Here is a 22,348-nt window from a genome sequence, read left to right as displayed (position 1 = left end):
TGCTTCAGTATGGTATCAGTAGAGAGCAGTTAATGCTGGGATACATACCATATAACAACTCCTAGTTGTCTATAAAGTATTTCTGTTTGTTTACCTTCAAGTGTAGCAAGGCTCCTCTTAAAAAAGAAAAAACAGCAAAAAAAAAAGCCAACCCAGCAACTCCAGCTCCATGTTTTAGTTGCCAAGCAAGCTTTGCTAGCACCTTAGTACAGCAATTGTCTTTTGTCTGCAAGCAATGTTCTTTAAAAGATACTGTGAAAGGCCAGTGCTTCATAAATGCTACTGATGAAAATTAGACACTGCCTTAATTTGAGCCTGATCACCATCACCTTATGAAGATAACATCTTTTATAAAAGTATGGACAGCTGTCCTGGATTCAGCAGTAGCAGTCGTTTTTCTCCTTCTTGGTAGCTGGTGCAGTGCAGTGTTTTGACTTTTGGACTGGGAACAGAGCTGGTAACAATGATGTTTTGGTCTGGCCAAGGACTTTGTGAGCCTCATGCTCTGCCAGGGAGGAGGGGAAGACGGGAGGAAGCAGAGACAGGACACCTGACCCAAACTGACCAAAGAAGTATTCCATACCACAGCACGTCATGCCCAGGAGATAACGGAGAGTTACCCGGAAGGGCTAGAGGACAGCAGGGTTGGAGGAGGTATGGGTTGGTGCTTGGTCGGGCTGGGGGGGGGCGAGTTACCGGTCGGCTGGTGCTGAGGTGTTGTATTCTCTTCCCTTGTTATTTCCTTTATCATTGTTATTATTGGTGATAGCAGTAGTGATTTGTGTTATACCTTAGTTACTAAACTGTTCTTATCTCAACATGTGGGAGTTGCATTCTTTTCGATTCTCCTTCCCATCCCTCCAGGAGCAGGGGGAGGGCAAAAAAGGGGGGGGGGGGGGGGGGGGAGTGAGATAGCGACTGCTTGATTTGTGGCTGACTTTGTTTAAACCACGACAGTTCTTTTTGGCGCCCAACGTGGGGCACGAAGGGTTGAAATAACGACAGATCTGACCAGATTAATAGTCACTCGTCACAATGACGATTTATTGGCTCTCAGAGTTGTTCTTGTTGATCTCACAGCTTCAGACCGTTGTAACTTACGTAGAGCCGGTATTTGCTGTGTTAGTGTTTATCAAGTGTGGGGCTTGGGCTAAGGTTCTTGTCTCACTGTGCTTTATGGCAATGGCTTGTAATGCGGGCGGGCTCCAGCAGCAGGGCGGGACGGACGTGGCCGTGGACTTGTACCTGGCCGTCCGGCTGCTCTTCACCGCCCTGGCCCTCACCCTACTCTCCATCTTTGTGAGGCTGCGGGGAGCCGAGGGCGAGCGGCTCTGGGAGCCGGCGGCTGCTGAAGCGGCCCGGGAGAGCGGCCCCGGGGACCAGGCGGCGGCGGGAGCGGGGCCGGAGGCCGAGAGGGGACGGCTGCCGGTGAAGGAGGTCGGGGCGGTCGAGGAGAGGAAGGAGGCGGCTGCAGAGCAGCGGGAGAAGGCGGCGAAGGAGCCGAGCCCCGCGGAGGAGCCGAGCCCTGCGATGGCCGAGAGCATGCCCCGGAAGCCGCCCGCCGAGCCCCAGGAGGATGCAGGAGACCACGCAGCATTTCCCAGCAAGGCAGAGGAGGAAGAGCTGGACTCAGGAAAAGAGAAGCTGTTGGTGGGAGAGCCGGGAAGCACAGCAGCTACACCAGCCCCAGTGACAAGTACAGCAGCATCGTGTGAGAGTGCTGAAGGTTTTGAATGGCCTTTGGGTACACTTGGGACCTGCCTGCTGATTGTGATGGGGATCAGCATGTTGGCACACACACAGACTGTGTTCTACCCACAACCATTTTGTCTGATCCCAAAATTTAAGCAGAGTCAGGTTTGGGTCTTGTCTGGGGTTAGACGACAATACAGGGGGACCAAGAGGTTTTCCCCAAGGCTGGACAGTCATGAGTGGCAGGGTGTGTGGGACAGTATGGGCAAGTATCTAGTCCACTGGGCCCCTCCAGTGCTTTGGAAGCACCGGAGATGGAAGGCAGCTGTATGGAGTCCCCAGCAACAAGCTGCAGAATCTGATGAAGGGGACAGTGAATTATTTTGAGCCTGGTGGGCCCATGGCACTTCAGGCCATCAGAGCAGAGATGCAACACAGAGATGGACTCATGATCGAGGGGTGGACTTAGCAATGGACACTATTGCCCAGGTGATTCATGAGTGTGAACACTGCACACAGTCTCTCCTGCTCTGAAAGACTGTTACAAGAGATGGAGCCTGACATCATGGACCAGATGGACTCAGCAGCTTTATAGGGACTGGTCCATGCACTAAGATAAGAGTGCACTGAGACAAGAGTGATGGTATATTGAAAATGTGGGATCTGAGCATGATGTGAATGGTACGGAATAAGGGGTGGATAATGTCCTGGGTTCAGCAGTAGCAGTCATTTTTCTCCTTCTTGGTAGCTGGTGCAGTGCAGTGTTTTGACTTTCGGCCTGGGAACAGAGCGGATAACAAGGATGTTTTGGTTTGGCCAAGGACTTTGTGAGCCTCATGCTCTGCCAGGGAGGAGGGGAAGCCAGGAGGAAGCAGAGACAGGACACCTGACCCAAACTGACCAAAGAGGTATTCCATACCACAGCACGTCATGCCCAGGATGTAACGGAGAGTTACCTGGGGGTAAGGCTAGAGGATGGTGGGGTTGGAGGAGGTATCGGTCGGTGCTTGGTCGGGCTGGGGGGGGGGGGGGGGGGGGCGAGTTACCAGTTGGCTGGTGCTGAGGTGTTGTATTCTCTTCCCTTGTTATTTCCTTTATCATTACTATTATTGGTGGTAGCAGTAGTGATTTGTGTTATACCTTAGTTACTAAACTGTTCTTATCTCAACCCGTGGGAGTTGAATTCTGTGGCTGACTTTGTTTAAACCACAACACCTGAGAAGTGTATTTCCTTTTCACAGCTGCCTTTGGTTGATACTGTGAACAATAAAAGCATTTTCCCAAGCTTGAAGTGCCCTGGCTAAGTCATACATCCTTATGACCTAAACTCTGGTGCAATATATTGTGACCTTCCCCCCACATCTGTTGATTTACACATTTGTTCCTTGCCAGGTGACAAACACCTCTGTTTTCTCCTAGTCAATGAGCATAAAGCTTTGAGAAGCACTGAGGTATTCCAACACTTCCCAAATGTCATTTTTAAAGGTTGTGGAAGCACTGCAGAGGCACTGCAAGCAATGACTCAGCTCCAAGACACCTATACATAAACAGAGAGAAAGGGGGTAACCAATGGATACATAAATGCACCCAGCAGAAGAACCCAGCTGCTGTGGCTTTGGGCAATCTGTGAGAGCCGAGTGCTCCCTCCCACTGCCTTACAATTGTCATATGTTGTTGTTGTTCTTATAATTTTATATTGTTATTATTATTATTTGGGGAAGGGTTTAATATTTTTTCTTTTTCGCCTACTTATTATTCTCCAATAATATTGTATACCTATTTAATATTCTCCTGTTTCAGGGAGGAAGAAGCAGCATTTCAAAACACACCAAAGAGCAGTGGCCCAAATTCACCTCTAGGATTTCAATATAAAGTCTGTAAAACATACCAGGACAAAATGCTGTTGCTAAGCAGATGAACCCTCCTCTATCCGAAATTGAGTGAATGACACTAGCCCTGACTCTAAATGATCTGCATGCAAATGAGCTCTATAACATGATGGAAGCCAGTGTTCAAGAACCAGAGCTTTAGCTAGAATGTGTAGTGTTATCTGTCTGTCACTTTAACCAATTCTTTGTTCTACTTTACACTAAACATCAGGGTTTGAAATTTATTTGTCAGTATGGTTAGCAGTGGGTCCTCATGGAACATCCTTCCTCCTCCTACAAAAACAACCGACAAACTCTTCTGCACCCTTTACAAACTTCTCTCCCTTCATGCTCTTAGGGCCTTATTCTGCAAATCTGAAGCATAAAGAGCTTGATACCATTTGCATAACTCAGAAGAAAATGATGAAGATGCTAAACCATGGAAAACAAACAAATCAAAGCAACTCAGACACACCCCAAATGTGTTCTCATATTGCTCTGCTGAACTCGGAAAATGGAAAACCAGCTCTTCCCCTCTTGTGGCCTATGATGCTCCCCAGAAAGCCTACTTTTACTTCAGGTTTTACAGCAACTCATGATGATAAATGGTGAAGTGCAGTTAAGTCACACTTTTGCTCTCCAACTGTCTCCTTCCTGTAATAACCACTCAAGGCTGTGATGCAGCTTGAATGACGACCCCCACTACATGGCCAGGGGTGCTGACAAACACAGACACGCTTGCTTGCATTCTCATTTCAGCCCTAAACAGAGGAAAACTGCTCATGACAGTGTCTCAATAGTCACTCTGTAACACCATGCAGAAAGAGGCAAGAAAGAAAGCGCTCTGCTGATCATTGCTTACCAACACAGGACTCCCCAGATAGAGAGTAGCTTCCATTGTCATGGAAACCGCTTCTGCACTCACAGTGGTACCACCCTGGGAGGTTAACACAGCGTGAATGGTTGTGACACTCAATGATCCCCTCTGCACACTCATCAATATCTGCCTCAGAGAAAAACACAAGCCAGCCAGGAAATTAATTGCCTTTGACACCAATGCTTTAGGTTTGGTTTTTATTTTACTTTACTTTACTTTGTACTTGCTGTTTTTTTCTTTTTAAGTCTTTCTTTAATAGATGGATCAACGTTTATTACGGTTTCAAACAACAGGCATGTAAAACATAACTCACATAATAACAACAATACAAAAGAACAACAATACATCGTGGAATCTGATACTCACAAGACACTTGTTTACACCACAATTTGTTTAAAATACAAAGCAAACAGGCAGGGTTTTTTTGTTCTCTGTTTGTTTGGGGTTTTTTAAATCCAGAAGTTACATTTATCTCTGCATATACAGCATTGCAGAGCAGGTTTGCCACTGAAAAGGCAGTTTCAGCAATATTCCTGCCTTACAAACTGCCTGTCCCAGGACACCTGGGAAAGAAAAAACATTTTTTTCAGGATTTATGTTTCTGATTCTGATACTGGCAGCTCTCCGGTGCTTCAGGTGCTTAGAGCACTTTGCAAACACGACTTAATCTCTTTTGTTTATGTGATCAAAATAAGCACCTCATACATGTAGAACAGCATGGGGCAAACAGAAAAAGCAGCCCACATTCCAGCTGCAACAGGTCATGGAGCTGGAAAAGAGTGAGGCAAATAACAGCAGTTCTGCAACAAGGGAAAGGTGCAGCAAGACAAGAACCTGCTGAGTTTCAGCATGTGCTGGGTTTATAAAGGATGTTGTTAAATGTCTCTAACACAATTAAGAGACCTCATAATTACCAGTAACCCTGGCTAATCCCTGCTGGCACCTGCCTGCTTCTCCCCTTTGAGCATTTTTCAGGCCATTTGTAGGTTTGTAATTAAATTAGCAAACTAATTATATATTAACCTTGTGGTAATTTAAGAAGCCATTATATTTTCATTCCTCTGTTTAGCTCACGCTATATTTTGCTAATATTTATTTACTCTAAATCTTGGACAGTGTTCAGCTGGGTACCTTATCAATGAAAATGAATCTCACGTTAGTCACAAATATTAGCCCTTTTTCAGCCATTGAGATTTTGTTCTTGGCAATTAGCACATTTAAAATATGCCTGAAACTGTTCACCAAACACATAAACTTGGGCGAAATAGATTTCTAAACTGCACCGAGTTCTGCAAGTATCAAACATTTCATGCAAGATGCAAGACTGAGTTCAGGTTAAGTAACTCCAGAGCACAGCTTTTATCTCAATTTACAAAATACACCAATGTGGTTTCATGGACAGCAGTGGAGTCACGTTGATGTATGTTGAAATTGATTCCAGTGAAGTCTCCTTCAATTCCATTTTCTTACATATTAAAAGCAACACCACAGAAAAGCTCGATTTTTCCTCATTTATGTAACAATATTTATTCTTGTTGAAATATGGTTGAGAAACCTAAAGAAATGCTGTTTTCCAGTTTTGTGCTCACCCTCACTCAGGAATGAGGCAAGTTATCTACATAACAGGGCTATAACCACTATTTATTTCTAGCTGTACTCAGCTTCCATCTAACAATAAAGTTTTTTAATGCTTTTAAGTCTGTCACTGCTGCCACCTTTTCTGTACTTTTTGTTTAGTAGAAGCTAATTTTAGTGTTAAAACCCTCCTCAAATCTAGCTGTCTGTCAACAACGAGTGCTGCTCACAAACTCAGACACTTTCAATTCATTACAGCAAACAGATTTTATAACCATGATCTTTTCACATGTCATGGCTGAAGGAACAAGTTTAATCCTATTTGGAAAGTGAATGACTTTGCTATTGCAGGTCAACAGAAAATGAATCCTTCTTCTTGTTTTCTTTACTTCCCCAGTGTTGAATCAGAGAATATTCCTGTTTAAAGATTGCTTCCTTGGGTCAGTTCTGTACTGGACCTCTATTCAATTCTGCATTTTTCATTTACAAAATCAATAGTGTTTTCTTACAGTTCATTTCTAAACTTAAGCCCTTTGGAAAGTGTATTTGATTTAGGCTCCTGGTATAGGATGCTAATTGACTGGTAATTACTTTTCAGACAGCCTGTCTGCCAGGATACCAAAACTAAGAACTAGTTTACACAGTGGAAGAAGAGCAGCAAAAGCTAAAGCCTCTTGCAATTATATCAGAAGAATAAAATAACACACAGTACTATTTCAAGGCTAGATGACTTGATTGTGACAGTACTGTATCCATCTATAGCTTTTGTCCAGTGATGTTTAAGGAAACACAAACCAACTTCTTAAACCAGCAGAGCTGTAAAAATGGGACTCGCTTTCAGTTGCAGAGGTTCTTCCTTTACTTCCCTGACCTCCTCAAGCTAATGGAGTTACACCAGCACTGCACTGCCCATGCCAGGCAGAGGGCAAAGGAAAAACAGGGCTGTGCAGGCTGCTTTGGGAAGATCTGCCATGGGAGACACTACTGATACAGAAGCAACTAGCAAAAACCACTTCAAGCTTCTCCCTGCTACCTGCTCTCCTCCCCCAGAGACATTCCCAGCTTAGAGGAGGTGCCCTGCTCCTCTCCAGGTTAAAACCAGAGCACCTTCGGGCTCCACAGCCCAGCCTTCTCCTGAATCCATGTGTGTGTGTGCATGTGCTGGTCTGATGGTGCAGGGAAGAGAAGGCGGAAGCAACACTCACTGCTTCTGCATCAAGTTAGTATTTCTTTGGCAACAAGTCTTTAGGAGCACCATGTAATACAATATGCATGAAGAGCATGAAACAGGGAAAACCATTACTGCTTCCCTACTTGTCTAATACCTCACAGTTTCTTATTCCTGTGTTTAAAATGATGTACATAAACACTAAAAGGGAGAAAATGATATGACTAGGTCTGTCAGCTTCTGTGATGCTGTGCATTATTTGCAGCATATGTATAAATGTATCTCTGCAAGTACAGGAAAACATTATGGATTTGTTTTAGAAATTCAGAAACATTTAAGGTGCTTGTAATACCAAGAGGGAACTGCAAATAAGAGCTTTATAAAATAGTTTGTCAGACATTGCAACATTACTTAGTACACTTAATACATCATTTCCATCTGGACATACCATGGCTTTTGAAAACATCTTTTTGAGGATTTTTTTTTGCATAGGAAGATGTTGCTATATATAACGGAATCAATTAATCTTTCTTCATCTTGGCTTTTCCACCTTGAGATCCTAGCACTATATTTGCATACATGCCTCAGGATTAATATCTTCCTGTCTATTTGAGGTTTTGCTATGGAATTTGAGCTATATATGTACTATTTGTGTGTTTTATGGGTGCAGGTGCTTACCAGAACACACTATATATACTTTCTCCATAAAGTTATGTTAAGCTGAAATGAAAGCATATATCTCTGACACGAGAGTGAAAGCAGCATAAAAATCATCATCATTCTTCAAAGGAGCACAGAAAAAACTGTTCAGAAAGTTTGCAATGGCACAGGCAAGAGGAAACAATGGGTGCTCATTTTCTGGCTGTGTCCCCATGTTTTAGGTCTTGTTCCCCCTCAATGCTCAAGCAAGCACATGGCTGTCAGGGCTCCAGGCTCTGCCCTCTCACAGCATCTTGCCATGGATGGAGGAGCCTTGGTCTGTACATGTACATCATCTTCACCTTGTTCTCCCACATGTCTTAAGCCCTGCTCGCAGTCAGTGAAAACACATTACCAATTGCCAAATGTGTGTAGGTTTTCTGTATACCGGCATTAATAGCTAGACAGTCTAAAGTGGAACAGGCAGGTTAGTATTTCCTTAGGAACTGACAATTTTCCATAATCTTAATGTGCCTCTGTAGTCTTCAGGTAAACATCTGCACTATCTTTGCATTAAGTGTAATATCTGTCACTTCTAGCTGTAATTCAACATAAGGCATTGCTGCTCTTACCCCCGTGGACCTATTTTAGCAGATTTTTCCCGTTCAAGCATTCTTACAAGGACCATGCAAAAGGAAATCCAGTACAGACCGTTCCCATTGTCTGCTTTTACCCCACTCAGCTATGTGACTGTCATTAGTACAGAACTATTAATGGATCTGGCAAAGCTCCACTACTATGGCTTTGCAAAAGCCCAAAAAGGGCATATTTTGTGTTGTAAAGGCACCAGTTGTTTTTGAATAAATTATTACAGGACGTTAATCCTGTCCTTCAAGGACAGGTCTGTAATTTTTACTTTTAGCATCCCAGCTTCTTGCATTATTCATAAAGGTATTTATGCAGACAAGAAAAATAGGATAATTTACCTCAAAATAAAACATAATGGCTTCAGAATCCAGTGAAAAAAGGAAAATTAAAATAATTCAATCTTTTCTAATGCCTCATCACATTTAAGTTAATGTGTGATAATAGTAAAAGAAAAACAGTTCAGTGTCACGTAATTGCTGGCAATTGACAGCTTCAGTGAGACAGAGTTTTATTATAAAAGTGTCTGTTCATCAAACCCTCACTGTGCTCTTTTTCATGAGAAAAAATATTAGATCCTTATCTTTAGCTCTCTGTTGATCAGGAGACCTATAAGCAGGAAAAGCTTGTACTAACAAGAAAGGAGCACCCAGTCTTAAGCTTCCTGGATTAAAATCATACCTGACAGTTAACTCTAGTAGTTCCAGAGTATCACAGCTTTGGTTTCCACACTGGAGGTTTTCTTCAATATAAAACCACCAGAAAAATTCAGCCAGCCAACCGAGGCATAAGTTACACATAAAGTACAACCTCTTCCCATCTCCTCTTCTTGCGTGAGCCTCACTTCCATGAGACAGAGATAGCAAGAAAGGGTTGTCACTGACAGCACTGTGCAACAGCTTCCCTGCTGCAAAGGAGTCATTCAACTACTTCAAATAAACTCTGAAAGCAAAGACAACTACTCTGGATGAGCAGAGATGAAAAATTCTCTCTCTAAAAGAAAAACCTTCCCCTTCCTCTCTTTATGCCAAATTCAGTTCATGTGAGTGAATAATAATTCTACTGTTTTACATAAACTGATATAAAGGCTGAATGTGATCCTTTATTATTAATTCTCCTACTGGCTATACAAGCAGATCTCTACATTAGCTTTGACAGCTGGCTATGATTATCAAGAAGGGCCTGCATTTATTTGTGAACATACAGAATAAAAGCACAAATCCATAGACACTGGCTGCCTGCATGACCTGCCAGGTTTGCCCAGTGCGAAGTAGAAGAGGCTACAACACTCTGGGTCTACAACCCAGCAAGCCTGGAATACCAGTGGTATGACAACAGTACAGCCACTGAGCTATGAAACAAATGGTGACTTAGAAGAACACAGATAAGCATATAATTTAGTTACCTATGAATAATGACTCACAACTCTTGCTTGTGGGGCCAGTTCATTCTTAAGACTACAGAGATACTAAAACCAGAAAAGACAGGAAAGCCATCTGCCTAAACCCTATCTAGTGACATTTCTAATCATCCTTTCCTTGTCTCAGAGCTGTAACTGTGATACGGATTTCCCCTCTCTCTGACTGAACCCAATAACAGGCTTTGGAATACTTGCTCAGGAAATTTTCCCTTGACATTTGGCCTCTTTTTAATTACTTCCATTTTAACTCATTAGGAGATTTTGGGCAAACAATCAGCACCAAATAACATATTCCTCTCTCCTCAGCAGTCATGGCTGTTATCACAGACAGATTTTAATCGCATTATATTTATACTGGCCTTTGCAATTCCTTCTCAGGCAGGAAGAGTTTGGCTTGAAAAAATGCTACAGGCTTAGGTCCATTTTTCTACTTTGAGGACACAGCAGTAAACCATGAAACTTTAAATGTTTTGAGATAGTGAATGCAACTTAAATTAATGAATAATCAAACCCACACAACATTTTTAATGGTACTAAATGGCTTTTGGGGATGAAAGGTGTGCCCACCACACATTATAATTAAAGAACAGCTGTAACATGCTTTATTGTGTAATTCTGGTTGGTGTTACCAAGATTTTTAATCATCTGAAACTCGTGCAAATTTAGAATTATGAGTTTAACAAGAATAAATGGAACTAAATTACTATCAGAATAATAACACAGCCTAGTTGTACCAGCAATTTTTAAGATTAATTCTTTTAATTTATAACACCCGATTTACTGAATGAAATTCATTTTTAATACACAGTCCAAGATGATGTCTTTGTCAGTTTAGTGTCTCTCTCACACCCTCATATTCATGTATTTATATGCTAAATACACAGCACACTTGGAGTATGCAGCCTAAAGGTCCTGGATGGTTCCAATAAATGTCACTTCACAACTGAAGCTGAAACAAGTTATTTTCATATTTAAAGCTTGATGGGAAATCAGAACTGCAGCCAGACTCCTCAGTGAGAAACATGGCAGGAATAAACTACACAGGGTGAAGAACTATGTCATATTTAGTGCTGCATTTCAGTTTCCATTGCAAAGAGGATTTTAATTATGACTCCACCAGTCACAATTAGTAGGTTAAGTTTCAAATTCAGACAGAGACTTTCTGCCAATTTGAGGCTTACAGTCTGTATGTCTCTCGTATCACTTCACCCTGACACTTTATTTTGACTCTTCCCATGCTTTGAAGAATACTGCCGTCATGCTTGATGGAGCTGACTTGGAGGGAGGTTTTGGTTGGCCAGCTCCTGCCGTTGCTGGACTGATGACTTACAATTCAAGACAAAAGTTCAGCTCATTGGCTACTAGTACCTTGTACCTGCTGGCAATATCTCCCCAGTTCTTCAGCAATGCTCCTCTCATACTCTTTTGACATTATGTTCTTCCTAAATGTACCAGAGTGCTTTGTCAGAACCCTGAATTGACTATTTTCCAACCTATTTAGGTATAAATAGTCTCTATGCTGAAGGTGACACATGTAAATCGCTCTGGTAGCATTTCTATACAGAAAGTCAACAGCAGACCACTGGTAAGGTGGTGTTTGTTTATATTGTTTTCTACAGCAGATTAGAGAGATATCACGTGCAACTTACAGGTAAGATAACTAAGGCGGACACGTGCAGCCAAATGTCCAAAGTCGCCCAAAGCCAGTGTGTGAAAAGCTCCTCAATTCTGAAATTCCAGCCCACCATCCTATCATTTAGGCCACCATTTTTCTACTTCCTATATAGATGTTCTTACATAACCGGGTATGGGCAAGGCCAGCCTTCACTCCTCTCAAGACCTACGAACATGGGTTTTATTTTTGAAGTATCTTCAGTATCTTCACCCCTGATTACAAATTGAATTAAATTGTGATACTGGAGTTTTATCTGCATATATTATACATAAGAAGCCATTCAGAATATTAGATACTCAGAATAGAATAAAATGAGAGAACAAGATCAACAGGAGAGGTCTCTCATGTCAATAGGCTGGAATCAGTGAAGCCCTCAGAACACAGAGGTACACTTCTACACAGCAAGGATTATGTAGATTCAAAGGAAAATAAAAAAGTTCAAATATATCCCAAGCAGAACAGGATTTTTATGCATAAAGCTACTTTAAGCCAGTTCAAAGCATAACTGCTGTAAATTCAGATTCATTTAATTTACAATGTCTGGTAAGACCATACTAAAAGCATATTACAGATTGCAGAATTACATTTCAGGAAATCTGTGTGGAAAAATACATTAAATATCTGATAAACAGATTAATATATCAATGAGAATAGAAAACAATTATTTTGACAATTGATTTTGGCACGCTGCAATTACAAGTTTGCACATTCCAATATCACAGCATTTAAGAAGAACTACCTAATAGCAATTTATGCTAAAACAAAAGAGTTGATGGAGGGCAGACAGCTAGAAAGCAGCTTGGCAAAAAAGGAGCTGGGGGTGCTGGTGGACACCAAATTGAACATGAACCAGCAAGATGGCCCTACTGCGAAGGTGGTGAATGGTATCTTCAGCTTCATGGGACAAACTATTGACAGCAGGTCGAGGGAAGTGATCCTTCCCCTCTGCTAAGCACTGGTCAGGCCACATGTGGAATGCTGGGTTCAGTTCTGGCCTTCCCAGTACAAGAGAGACGTGGTCATACTGAAAAGACTTCAGTGAAGGGCGCAAGGATGATTAAGAATCTGGAGCATGTCACATGAAGAAAAGCTGAAAGATCTGGGACTGTTCAGCCTGGAGAGGCAAAGGCTCAGGGAGCTCTTACCAGTGCACATAAATATGTGCAGGGAGGGTACAAAGAGGACGGAGCAAGGCTCTTTTCAGTGGAGCCCAGTGACAGGACCAGAGGCAATGAGCACAGACTGAAACACAGGGGGGGTTCAGTTTGAACATCAGGAAGCACTTTTATTGCAAGAGTGACCAAGTGCACAGGTTGCCCAGAGAAGTGGTGGAATCTCCATCCTTGGAGATATTCAAAAACCATCTGAACATGGTCCTGGGCAACTGGCTCTGGGTGGCCCTGCCTTAGCAGCAGGGTTGGACTATATGGCTTCTCAGTGGTCCCTTCCAGCCTCAGCTGTTATGATGCTCTCTGATTCTGTCTTGGAAGGAATGCTCACTCCAAAGAAAACTGCTGAAGTAAACTGGATGCAAGCTGAAAATTGGTTCATCAGAGCTACAAAAGATCAATGTAACCTCTTATAAAACTGGACACCGACAAACAGCATTTTCTACCCAACATCCTAACTGTCTGCAATTCAGTGCACTGCACAGAATCATTCTGGTGACACTGGCTCTAGGTATAAAAGCTTTGCTGATGAGCCTTATCATTATTATCCAAAGTTAGTAGGCTACTTCAAGCACAATCTTTAGGTACAGTGCATAACCAATATATCACTCTACCTAGCACCTGAAATGCTCAAATTCAACATCAAAGAGTCATAGAAATAGCCTATTACTTTTATCTAGCACATCCTGTGACACAGAATAAATGCTCCCTACCATACACTGTTCGGTGATTTGCCTCAACCAATTTCAAACTAGTTCACATGATGAGTCCCCTTCCACTTTATTGGGAAGATTATACTGCAGCCCAAGAGTTCACAACATAGGAAGTTCTTTTGATTAGTTTGTGCCCTTCCATAATCAAATATGGTTCAGACAAAATAACACTTGTCAAAACAATCTCACTGCTAACAGGAGGCAGCAGCTAATGACAAAACGATAAAAAGCACATTTTCTTCCCTGTAGCTGGGGTGGGGGAATGTTGGCCATTCTCCTTAAAATTCACGTGTGTACCACTGAGCCAAAGGGCACAAGAAACAAAGGCAAATTGCAGGTTTTGATTATGAGATTGTGCATGGCCCTATGGTACCCCTGAGAGTTTAATAATAATGAGAAATATTCTCAATTAGTCTTTTAAATCCTGCAATGATTAACAGCTTCAGAAAACCATTTTCATTCATACAGTAATAAACCCTCCCAAGGAAGCAAATCCTGAAACAAGCAGTGGAAAAAGAGCTCTTGAGATCGCAAGCAGAATGATGCAAAGCTCTCTGCAGCCTTCATCAGGGATGAAAATGGTTCAGGAAGTGCTGATCAACACCGTGCAAATGGTAAAAATTAATTCTTTTGGAGACTGTATGAAGGGTTTCACAAAGAGGATGAAATCTGTGGTGGGTCTTCCACACAGCATGCTGGATTGCAACTGCTCTCATTCAATTGAAGATCCTCATATCCCTGGGAATATATATATTTATTTCTGATAATGAGACGGGTACACAAAAAGACCCAACACAAAAAGATATCAACTAAACAGAAAAATGGTTGTTTAAGAAGAAAAAATAACACTCCTGCATCACTTGGTCTATCTCCTTTGTTCATAACGCAAGTAAAAGCCATCTCTGTTTTGGTCTGCTTGAACTACCTCCGGACCCAGTATCTTCCATCTGTCACTCGACCCTCCAGTGTAGTTATATTCACCCAGGTTCCTAACACCATCACGTCATGTGCACAGCCATAAAAAGCAGTTTGCTCCTGTGATTTCCCACGCACAACCCAGTATGTCTGAGAAATGTGAACAAAGCGTGCTTTCCCAGATAACTTGGGCAGCACCATATTCCACTGCACAAAATTACAAGTCAGAATGTTGTAAAAGATCTATGAGAATTTGCTAAACAAACAGCAGCCCAAACATCCCACTGACACGTTCAGAATGAAGGTAAGGATTCATCCCACCTGACTACAGATGCTCCACAACTGTCCTGTGCATCCTCAGACATCAATGAGCTGAGATATGGACTTTCAGAAGGTGATACTCACTCAGATCAGAATTAGTTTAAATATTAAACCTATTGTTCTAAAGAACACATTTCAAAATTGCAACATTGACCTGTGCTTTCAGTCAAGCTAAAGAAACTAGCCCCTCGAAGATTCAAAATACTTGGTTTCGATTACAAGAAATGAAATATTCACAAATACCGAAGCCCATCTGAAAATGAAATCCCTTTTCTACATGCAGCTTATATAACTAAGCAGAATAAAGTACACCAGCAGGTATAAAAGAACAGCGCTGCAGGTGAAAAACTCAACAGATTCTCAGGATTGCAAGCTTCAGTCATTACTGTTACCCTTCTTTTTAAATACTGTAATAAGTTTTTCTGAATAAATAAGAAGTGACTGTTTCCTTAGCAGAAAACAAGCACTTTGAAAGCCACGCTCCCTCTTCCATTTTTTAATTAGAGACTGAATTCTTAACTTCACTAAACCATTACTTGCAGGCTTTGATCACAGCCCGTTTTTCCCAGCCTGGGTGCTGCTTCAGACATCAATAATTCCAATTAAACCAACTCTGAGATATGACTACATCATTTCACTAAGCAATTAAAAATGTGCAACTGAAATAAGAAGAAAATCCTGAAAGAAAAGCCAGGGAACTCATCAACTGTTAATAATACTAATAAATGCATTGCACTTTCATACCATCTGTCATCCTGTGATCTCAAAATACTTCCCAAGTATTAGGTCATATTACAACACTTTGAGAAAAAGTAAATACATAACCCCCCCTGATTTTAGTTGATTATATGAAAGGGGTTTGCAAATTCAGGATGAAAATACCGTCATAACTGCTTATTGCATGAATAATATCTCCACTCATTAAAAACACATACTTATCCAAATTGGTTTTGCGCCCCCCTTTTCTTTGAATTAACCAAGTTTTATTATACCCAAGTTGAATGTAATTGATTTTCAACAGCATTTCCAAAGGTAGGAGTTTCTCATAATAGTTGCTTTTGCTATTTGAATACCACAACATAATTTACTCCCTTAAAATGCACCTATGTAACTGTTCTGCAAAAGCTGGCATCCAAAACTAGCTTTTATTGTACTACAAGGACCATTTTGAGCTTTGTAGAATCTCAGACAGCTACATGAGCTAAATATTAGTTCTTGGAGGGTTTGAGTGGTTCCTAGGACTCAGTGAATCTGGCTAGAAGAGTAAAATTGAGGATTACAAGCAAGAGCTACCTGAGGTTTAACACTGGTGCTACTACTGCCTCTGTGTTTGATCTTGAAAAGTTGCACTGCACTTCTGTTTATTTATAAGCAGACTCTACAGAAATCTTTAATAGCTCATCAGGGTATACTTCAGATGGTATGCAGATTAATGAATGAACATACACAATGTCAGTTTACAGAGAGTTTTTATATGTGCATACATGTGTATGCAGTCTCTGCTTCAGAGCTTCATTATCAGTGAAATGAGTTTAGTATGTGGCACACAGGACATCACAACAGTAAGTATTCAAGAAAGTGGGCACCTCTCGAAAAAAACTGTCCTATGTGTATTTATGCATGTAGGAGGAAGACTACTTTTGAGGAATAAAAGCACATCACTGCAAACATTTATACTGTTCCCTTTAGATTTTTTCCCTTAATTGCACCGGGCATGTTCCTTTTTACACAAGGACCATGTAATCTTTCTATGAAGACTACATTCTCCATCATGCACATTAGATCCAGATCAAAGACTGGGTGAGCTGCACCAGACAATACGATGACTGTGACATGTCATATAGAAGGACAACAGCAGTGCTGGTGGTATAGCCCTGAACATCAGAGGATATGAGCAAGAAAAGGGTTGGAGAGGAAGCTTTTCCACAATAGGAAGCATGACCTAACACACATTGGAAAGTGGAAATTGTTCGTAGGGCCATACAAAAGCACCAAACATATCTTACTCTGTAAATTTTAAATCACTTGAGAGTCAGTAAGAAAAGATGCTTGACAGTGGCTTAGGCAAATGGCCACTTTAAAATAGATGACTACTCAATAGTAGTAAAGCAAAGAGCATGCCACTACCCAGGAACTTGGGACCCCCAAACTGCATATAAAATATCTACTTTCCAAAAAGTAGATACTACTTTACACATACACTGATTATGAAATACAGCAGAGAAAAGGCAACTGGCAAGATGTGTGTTTCATATGGTTTTTAATATGTACCCACTTAGAAATTTTACAGAATGCCTTTTAATTTATTAAATACGGGAAAAAGATGCCTTCATTACTTAGCCTTCAGTTACATCACATACCACCGCCAAATTCACCAGTCTTTTTGATGCAAATCTGATTTTCTTTAAGTCAAAATACCTACTTTTCCTTTTTTTTATTTTTTTTTTCTCAAGAAGAGAAGAGGTCATTTATCATGTCCCTCCTCGGGACATTTTCTTGGCAAAACTAACTCAATTTTTCGGTAACTAAAATTTGGCCTCTGACTTCATGAATTTCCAGTCATCAAAATAATTTGAGTTCAAACCACATCACAGCTTGCTCATAGCTGTTTCAGAAATGCATCCATACGCACATTTCAATTATAATTTGATCTAATATTGTCACTTCAGCTGCTGATAAAAAGTTAATGCATTAAGCTGTTGCCTTCATTTGGTTTAAACCAGTAATGTACATCATATTTAAAGCAGCAGCTCCTCCAGAATCATCCTGTTGGATTGATAAACACTGGGTACCAAGAAAGGTGAAAGGGGGGCAGACAAGAAGGAATTGGAATAATAAGGGAGTATTTACAGTCCTCCTCCACTATGGCCAGCTCTGCCTTTTTGAAGCGTAGGTAAGAAAGAACCAGCACTACTGAGCAAACACAGGAATGTTAGGAGCTCACAGGGACATACTTAGTCAAATCCACAATCCTCCCTTTTTCTTCAGTTACTTTGATTTTGACCTCAAAATAAAACACTTGCATTCCTAGTACACTGCTACCTACCTTTCAATGACATTTCCTTCCTATGGAAAGGTGAACATTAAACTAAGAGTTATCTATTTTATTACAGTGCCATTGGCTAGCAGTCAGATACCAAATGGTTATGTGCAGCCCCTTTTGCCTTTGAAAAAGAAAAACAGAAATGAAAAAAGGGGAGCAGGATGACATTATCCTACTGTCCTCTAGTTAAAGCAAAGACAAATCTGTTCCTGAGTTTTAAAATAATTCCTGAAGGTCCGAATTTCCAACTGATGACAATCACCTGTTGCTCATCCTATTCAACTCAAGTAAGCCACAGAGAATTAATTGTAACCTATATTCCCACAACAATCTTGATTTCCACAAAAGACATTAAAACCCCTTCAAGCAAAAATAGCAAGAGAGTGAGATACATCTCACCCAGCTTCAGATGTCTTCAATGTCATCTAAATGTACATCCCAGACAGTCATCTGGTCCCCATTTATCATCAATGAGAGTTGGGTGCTTTCAGGCTGCAATTCATTGAACATCTACTTCAAATACCTCCTTAGGAGAAGATGCATTATGCATTAGAAATACCTATTTCTTGCCACTGACCATAACAAGTAGTTTAGCTGAGTACCTCAAAAGCAAACAGCCAGAATCTCTCCCATTAAAATAGGGTAAGACTTTCATGCGATGATGGGACCATCTACATGAAGAGGAACCAGTGACAACTGTGCTGAAGGGGGCTGTAAATGTAAATCATTCATCAGAATCCCAAACTAACTCGGGCTGGCTGGGGTGTCAGAAGGTCTCTGGTCTGAGCTGCTGCATCCAGCAGGGCCTGCCATGAGGGCAAACCAGTCTGCTCAGAGCTGCATCCAGGCAGATCTCGAACACCTCCAAGGACAGAAACCACAGAACCTCCCTGGGCTTTTCCCATGGGGAAAAGTTGGAACCTCTCTTCTTCCAATTTGTCTGTTGTCTTTTGCACCCCCACCACCTCCCTGCACTCCTGTAAAAAGCCCAGCTCCTTCTCCTCAGTAACTTCCCGAAGGTGCTGGGGAGCTGCTGTCAAGTCCTCTTGAAGCTGTGCCTTCTCCAGGCTGAACAAGGCCCTTACTTCAGCCTCCCTCACAGAGCAAGTGCTCCAGTGCTGATCATCCTGAAGGCTTTCTGCTGATCAACCTGCAAGTTACTGATGGTTTTGGGATGACAAAATAATATCCCAGATGTAGCCTCATGAGTACTGAGTAAAGGGATAATCCCTGTTTTCAGTCTCCTGGCTGTACTCCTGTTAATATAGCCCCAGGCAGAAAAATTCCTTCTCTTTTTATGTGCTGCAGTTGCCACAGAGCAGCTGTCTCCCCCGGCCTGGTTTTCTCCAGGCAGCTGTCTCCTCCTCCCTGGCCACCAGAGGTATTTTAAAGGCCTATTTCATGTTCCTTCACTTTCCCCTTCGCTTGTAGCTCAGTTGTCACTGGCCTCCTCTTCAGATGCATCCTCTTGAGATGGGATGTTTTCAGCTGTAGCATTTTTGCCCTAGAAGCAATAACAACTGTAACAAGAGCACATCAGCTACGAGGAAGGGCTCCACAGGACCCTTGTGAGGCCGTTTGCTCAGCAAATGGAAGCTGAATTAGATCCTCTCCAGGGCAGTGTTGTTTGGCTGCCACGGAGGCAAGTAAGCTACTGGGGCTCTTCTGGTCTCTTTAATGGTCCAGCAGCAGACACTGGATGGAGGAAAACAGTTTGAAAGATATGAAAACAATGCTTCTAACAATACTTTAAGGGAGATATATTTTACAATAAGCCCCTGCCTGCTTTTTATTTTATCTTTAGCCATTTTTATACCTTTCTGTTTCCTTTTTCCTTACCCCCCATCCCATCTTTTTTTTTTTTTTCTTCTGGTATGGAATATAAAGTTCAGGTCCAAAGTAGAGCTCAAAAAGCTACAGTCTAGGGACAAGGAGGTATTCAGTACCTTTTGTTGGACACTCTGAGGTTTTGTCACAGGTAGGCTGATTTTTGGTTGCTCAGATTATCCCACTTTTCCCAGGTGGGAAAATTATTGCCACCCTTCCAAAGCCAAACGACCCAAACTTGCTCTGCTGGCAAATCACGAGCAAGCTCTCTGCCTTCTTGCTGGTGGCAGTGATCGTTCATCCCTCATTAGAATTCTTCTTTTAAAAAGACCTCTGCAACAGAGTTTTTGGCCTAAGCACTCCTTTTCTAAGGTTAGGCTAGAATCTTCTGAACTGCTTTAATAGCTTTGATATTTCATAACCTTTCTCAAAGTTTAAATTTTTACTTTCGTTTATATTGCTTTTAGTTAGAAGTGCCTCTTTTGATATTGTTAAAATTATGCCATAGACACAAGGCAAGAACTGGGCTTCCTGGGAAGAACTGAATATTTTTGCATTTATTTTTCAGGGTAACTATGACTCTTAATTAAAAAAAGTTATTTTTTTTTAATTGCTTCCTCCATTAAGAGCCATTAAAATAGTGGACAGGATTTAAAGAAATCCCTTTACCAGTCACTGCCAGCCCTGGAACTATCTACAGCAGCTATTTCATGGCATATAGTTATGCAGACAAGGACAAAGAGAAAGTGTCCTTGACCACAGATTTACTTTGTAAAAGGGGTAATTACCCAGTGAAAAAATTTTTAAGACCCCAACCCTGGCAATACATGTGAATACCACAGACCACACTGTGGGGCAAAAAAGTTCACCTTCCTATCTCAAATTTGCTGAGCTTTCACCTCAGCCTAACAATTGTAAAGGTACCGTGGCCCCTAATGCGATTCCCACCCTGATGTGGATAGATATGGCCATACTTGAGTTTCCTGGACTGTACATTCAGGAAGGAGATGCAATCCCATAGATACAGGACTACCTCCCAAGTATCTTATGTCATAAAAAATAGTTTGAAAAAGCCAGGTTGGAAAATTTAATTCTGAATTAAACTTCCATCTTTTCTTCTTTACTTCATTAAAGTGTGTCCAGTTAGTTACACAGGAGCAACTTGGTGCTTAGATCAAAGCATCTCCTGGCTGTGTCGTACTGAAATTGAAGTGTCAAACTGTTTCCCTGCAACACTAATACAAATGCTTTGATGCACATGTGTGTGTAAAGCACTTCAGTCATAACTTAGTAGGATATTTTAGAACTAGATTACCTAAACTGTAATTTCACATTACGATATCACTGGAAGTCACCCATATGATTATGTTACTGTTAGTGATGTGTTATTAAGACAGAAATTAACACTAAAGCATACTTTTGAAACACAGACATGTCCTGTTGAAGGGTACTTGGTGTGTCCATCAAAAAACACTGTACAAAGGAACAATGGCAGTGCTGAAGAATAGCACTCAGGCACCCTCTGATTAAATTTGAGTCAAGGGACATGCACATCCTGAGCCAAATATCAGTGAACAAGGGAAAGCACATAAAGATTAGGCCTGGAGCCTGTCCTCAGATATGACCACGGCAACAACCCAACAGTACTACCAAACCCTTGGTAAATAGTGTCTCTGCAGGTCTTGTTCCAAAATATGTACTTACAACAGCTTTCTAAGTGAACGTGGATCTCAACTCACTGCAGTAAATAGCAGAGCCCTGCCTCTTGGCAGAGCTCTACTGCCCAGCACAGAGAGCTGCTCCTGCTCCTGTGAGAGAACACATCCCTCCCAGAACGCCAGGATTCTTTCCAGTGCTTCCGAGCGTCAGGAGGCAATTAGCTTTTCCCATCAGCACTCAGGGACAGCATACATCTAACTGTAGCAGGACAGAATCATAGAATGGCTTGGGTCAGCAGAAGCCTTCAGAGGTCACCTAGTCCAACCTCCTTGCCATAAGCAGGAGTATCTTCAACTAGACCAGGTTGTCCAGAACCACATCCAGCCTCACCTTGAATGTCTCCAGAGATGGCACATCCATCACTTCTCTGGGCAACCTGTGCCAGTATTTTACCACCCTCATTGTAAAGAAATTCTTCCTTACACCCAGCCTGAATTTTCCCTCTTTTAGTTTAAACCATAGCTTTTAGTTTAAAACACCAGAATGTAGAAAGGGAAATCAAAACATTCACCTGAGCATGAGCCAGCCTTGGATCTCAGGACAGCAATTACCAAACATATTCAAAGATCTTTGCAACTTCATTATTCTGGTGTGCAAAATACTAGAAAGTCTATTTCAGCTGCACATTAACACTCTTGAAAATTTAATTAAAAATAACTCCAATGTAATAATATTTCTCCCAATTTCTTACTACTGCTTCACAGTTCCAGTACAGTGACTATAAGCGAGGCAGAGCAGAACGCATTATTGTTGTAGCTCTGCAGAGAAGCCAGCTCTGGAACTGCTGAGAAACACAACTCATGCTGCCAGTGGCTTCTTTTAACTTGAAGCAGTTTCTGTCATTTCCAAGAAAACAGAAAAAACTTTCATGTGCAATTAACCAGCTGGATTGCTCAGATCCACATTAATTATCCTTCTGAGCATTCACCATCTTCTTATTTGTCTATCACTCCTTTTTGCACAACACCATTTAGTTCTTCTTTTGATTTTAAAAGTCCCCTTCAGCTCTATAGATAATAAAATTCTGCCTGTTAAACAGCATAGTGTTATCATTTTGCCTTTTTCCTTACCATTGCATGGCT

General features: G+C 41.5%; 1 protein-coding gene across 1 annotated transcript in view; it reads right to left on the bottom strand.

Moving 5' to 3' along the window:
- Positions 1 to 22,348, bottom strand: part of LOC133282832 (protein kinase C-binding protein NELL1-like) — a 74,028-nt gene that overhangs the window by 18,206 nt on the left and 33,474 nt on the right. The window contains exon 3 of the mRNA XM_061479160.1: positions 4,423 to 4,563. Within this exon, the coding sequence (XP_061335144.1) occupies positions 4,423 to 4,563 (141 nt within the window). The remainder of the gene's footprint in view (positions 1 to 4,422; positions 4,564 to 22,348) is intronic.

Source organism: Pezoporus flaviventris, unplaced genomic scaffold, assembly GCF_033815535.1.
Source record: "Pezoporus flaviventris isolate CSIRO_AGI_PZ_B2104156 unplaced genomic scaffold, CSIRO_AGI_Pfla_v1 ptg000143l, whole genome shotgun sequence".
In the NCBI taxonomy this organism is placed as follows: domain Eukaryota; kingdom Metazoa; phylum Chordata; class Aves; order Psittaciformes; family Psittacidae; genus Pezoporus; species Pezoporus flaviventris.
Note: the sequence above shows the minus strand (reverse complement) of the source record. Positions and strands in the feature narration are given on the sequence as shown.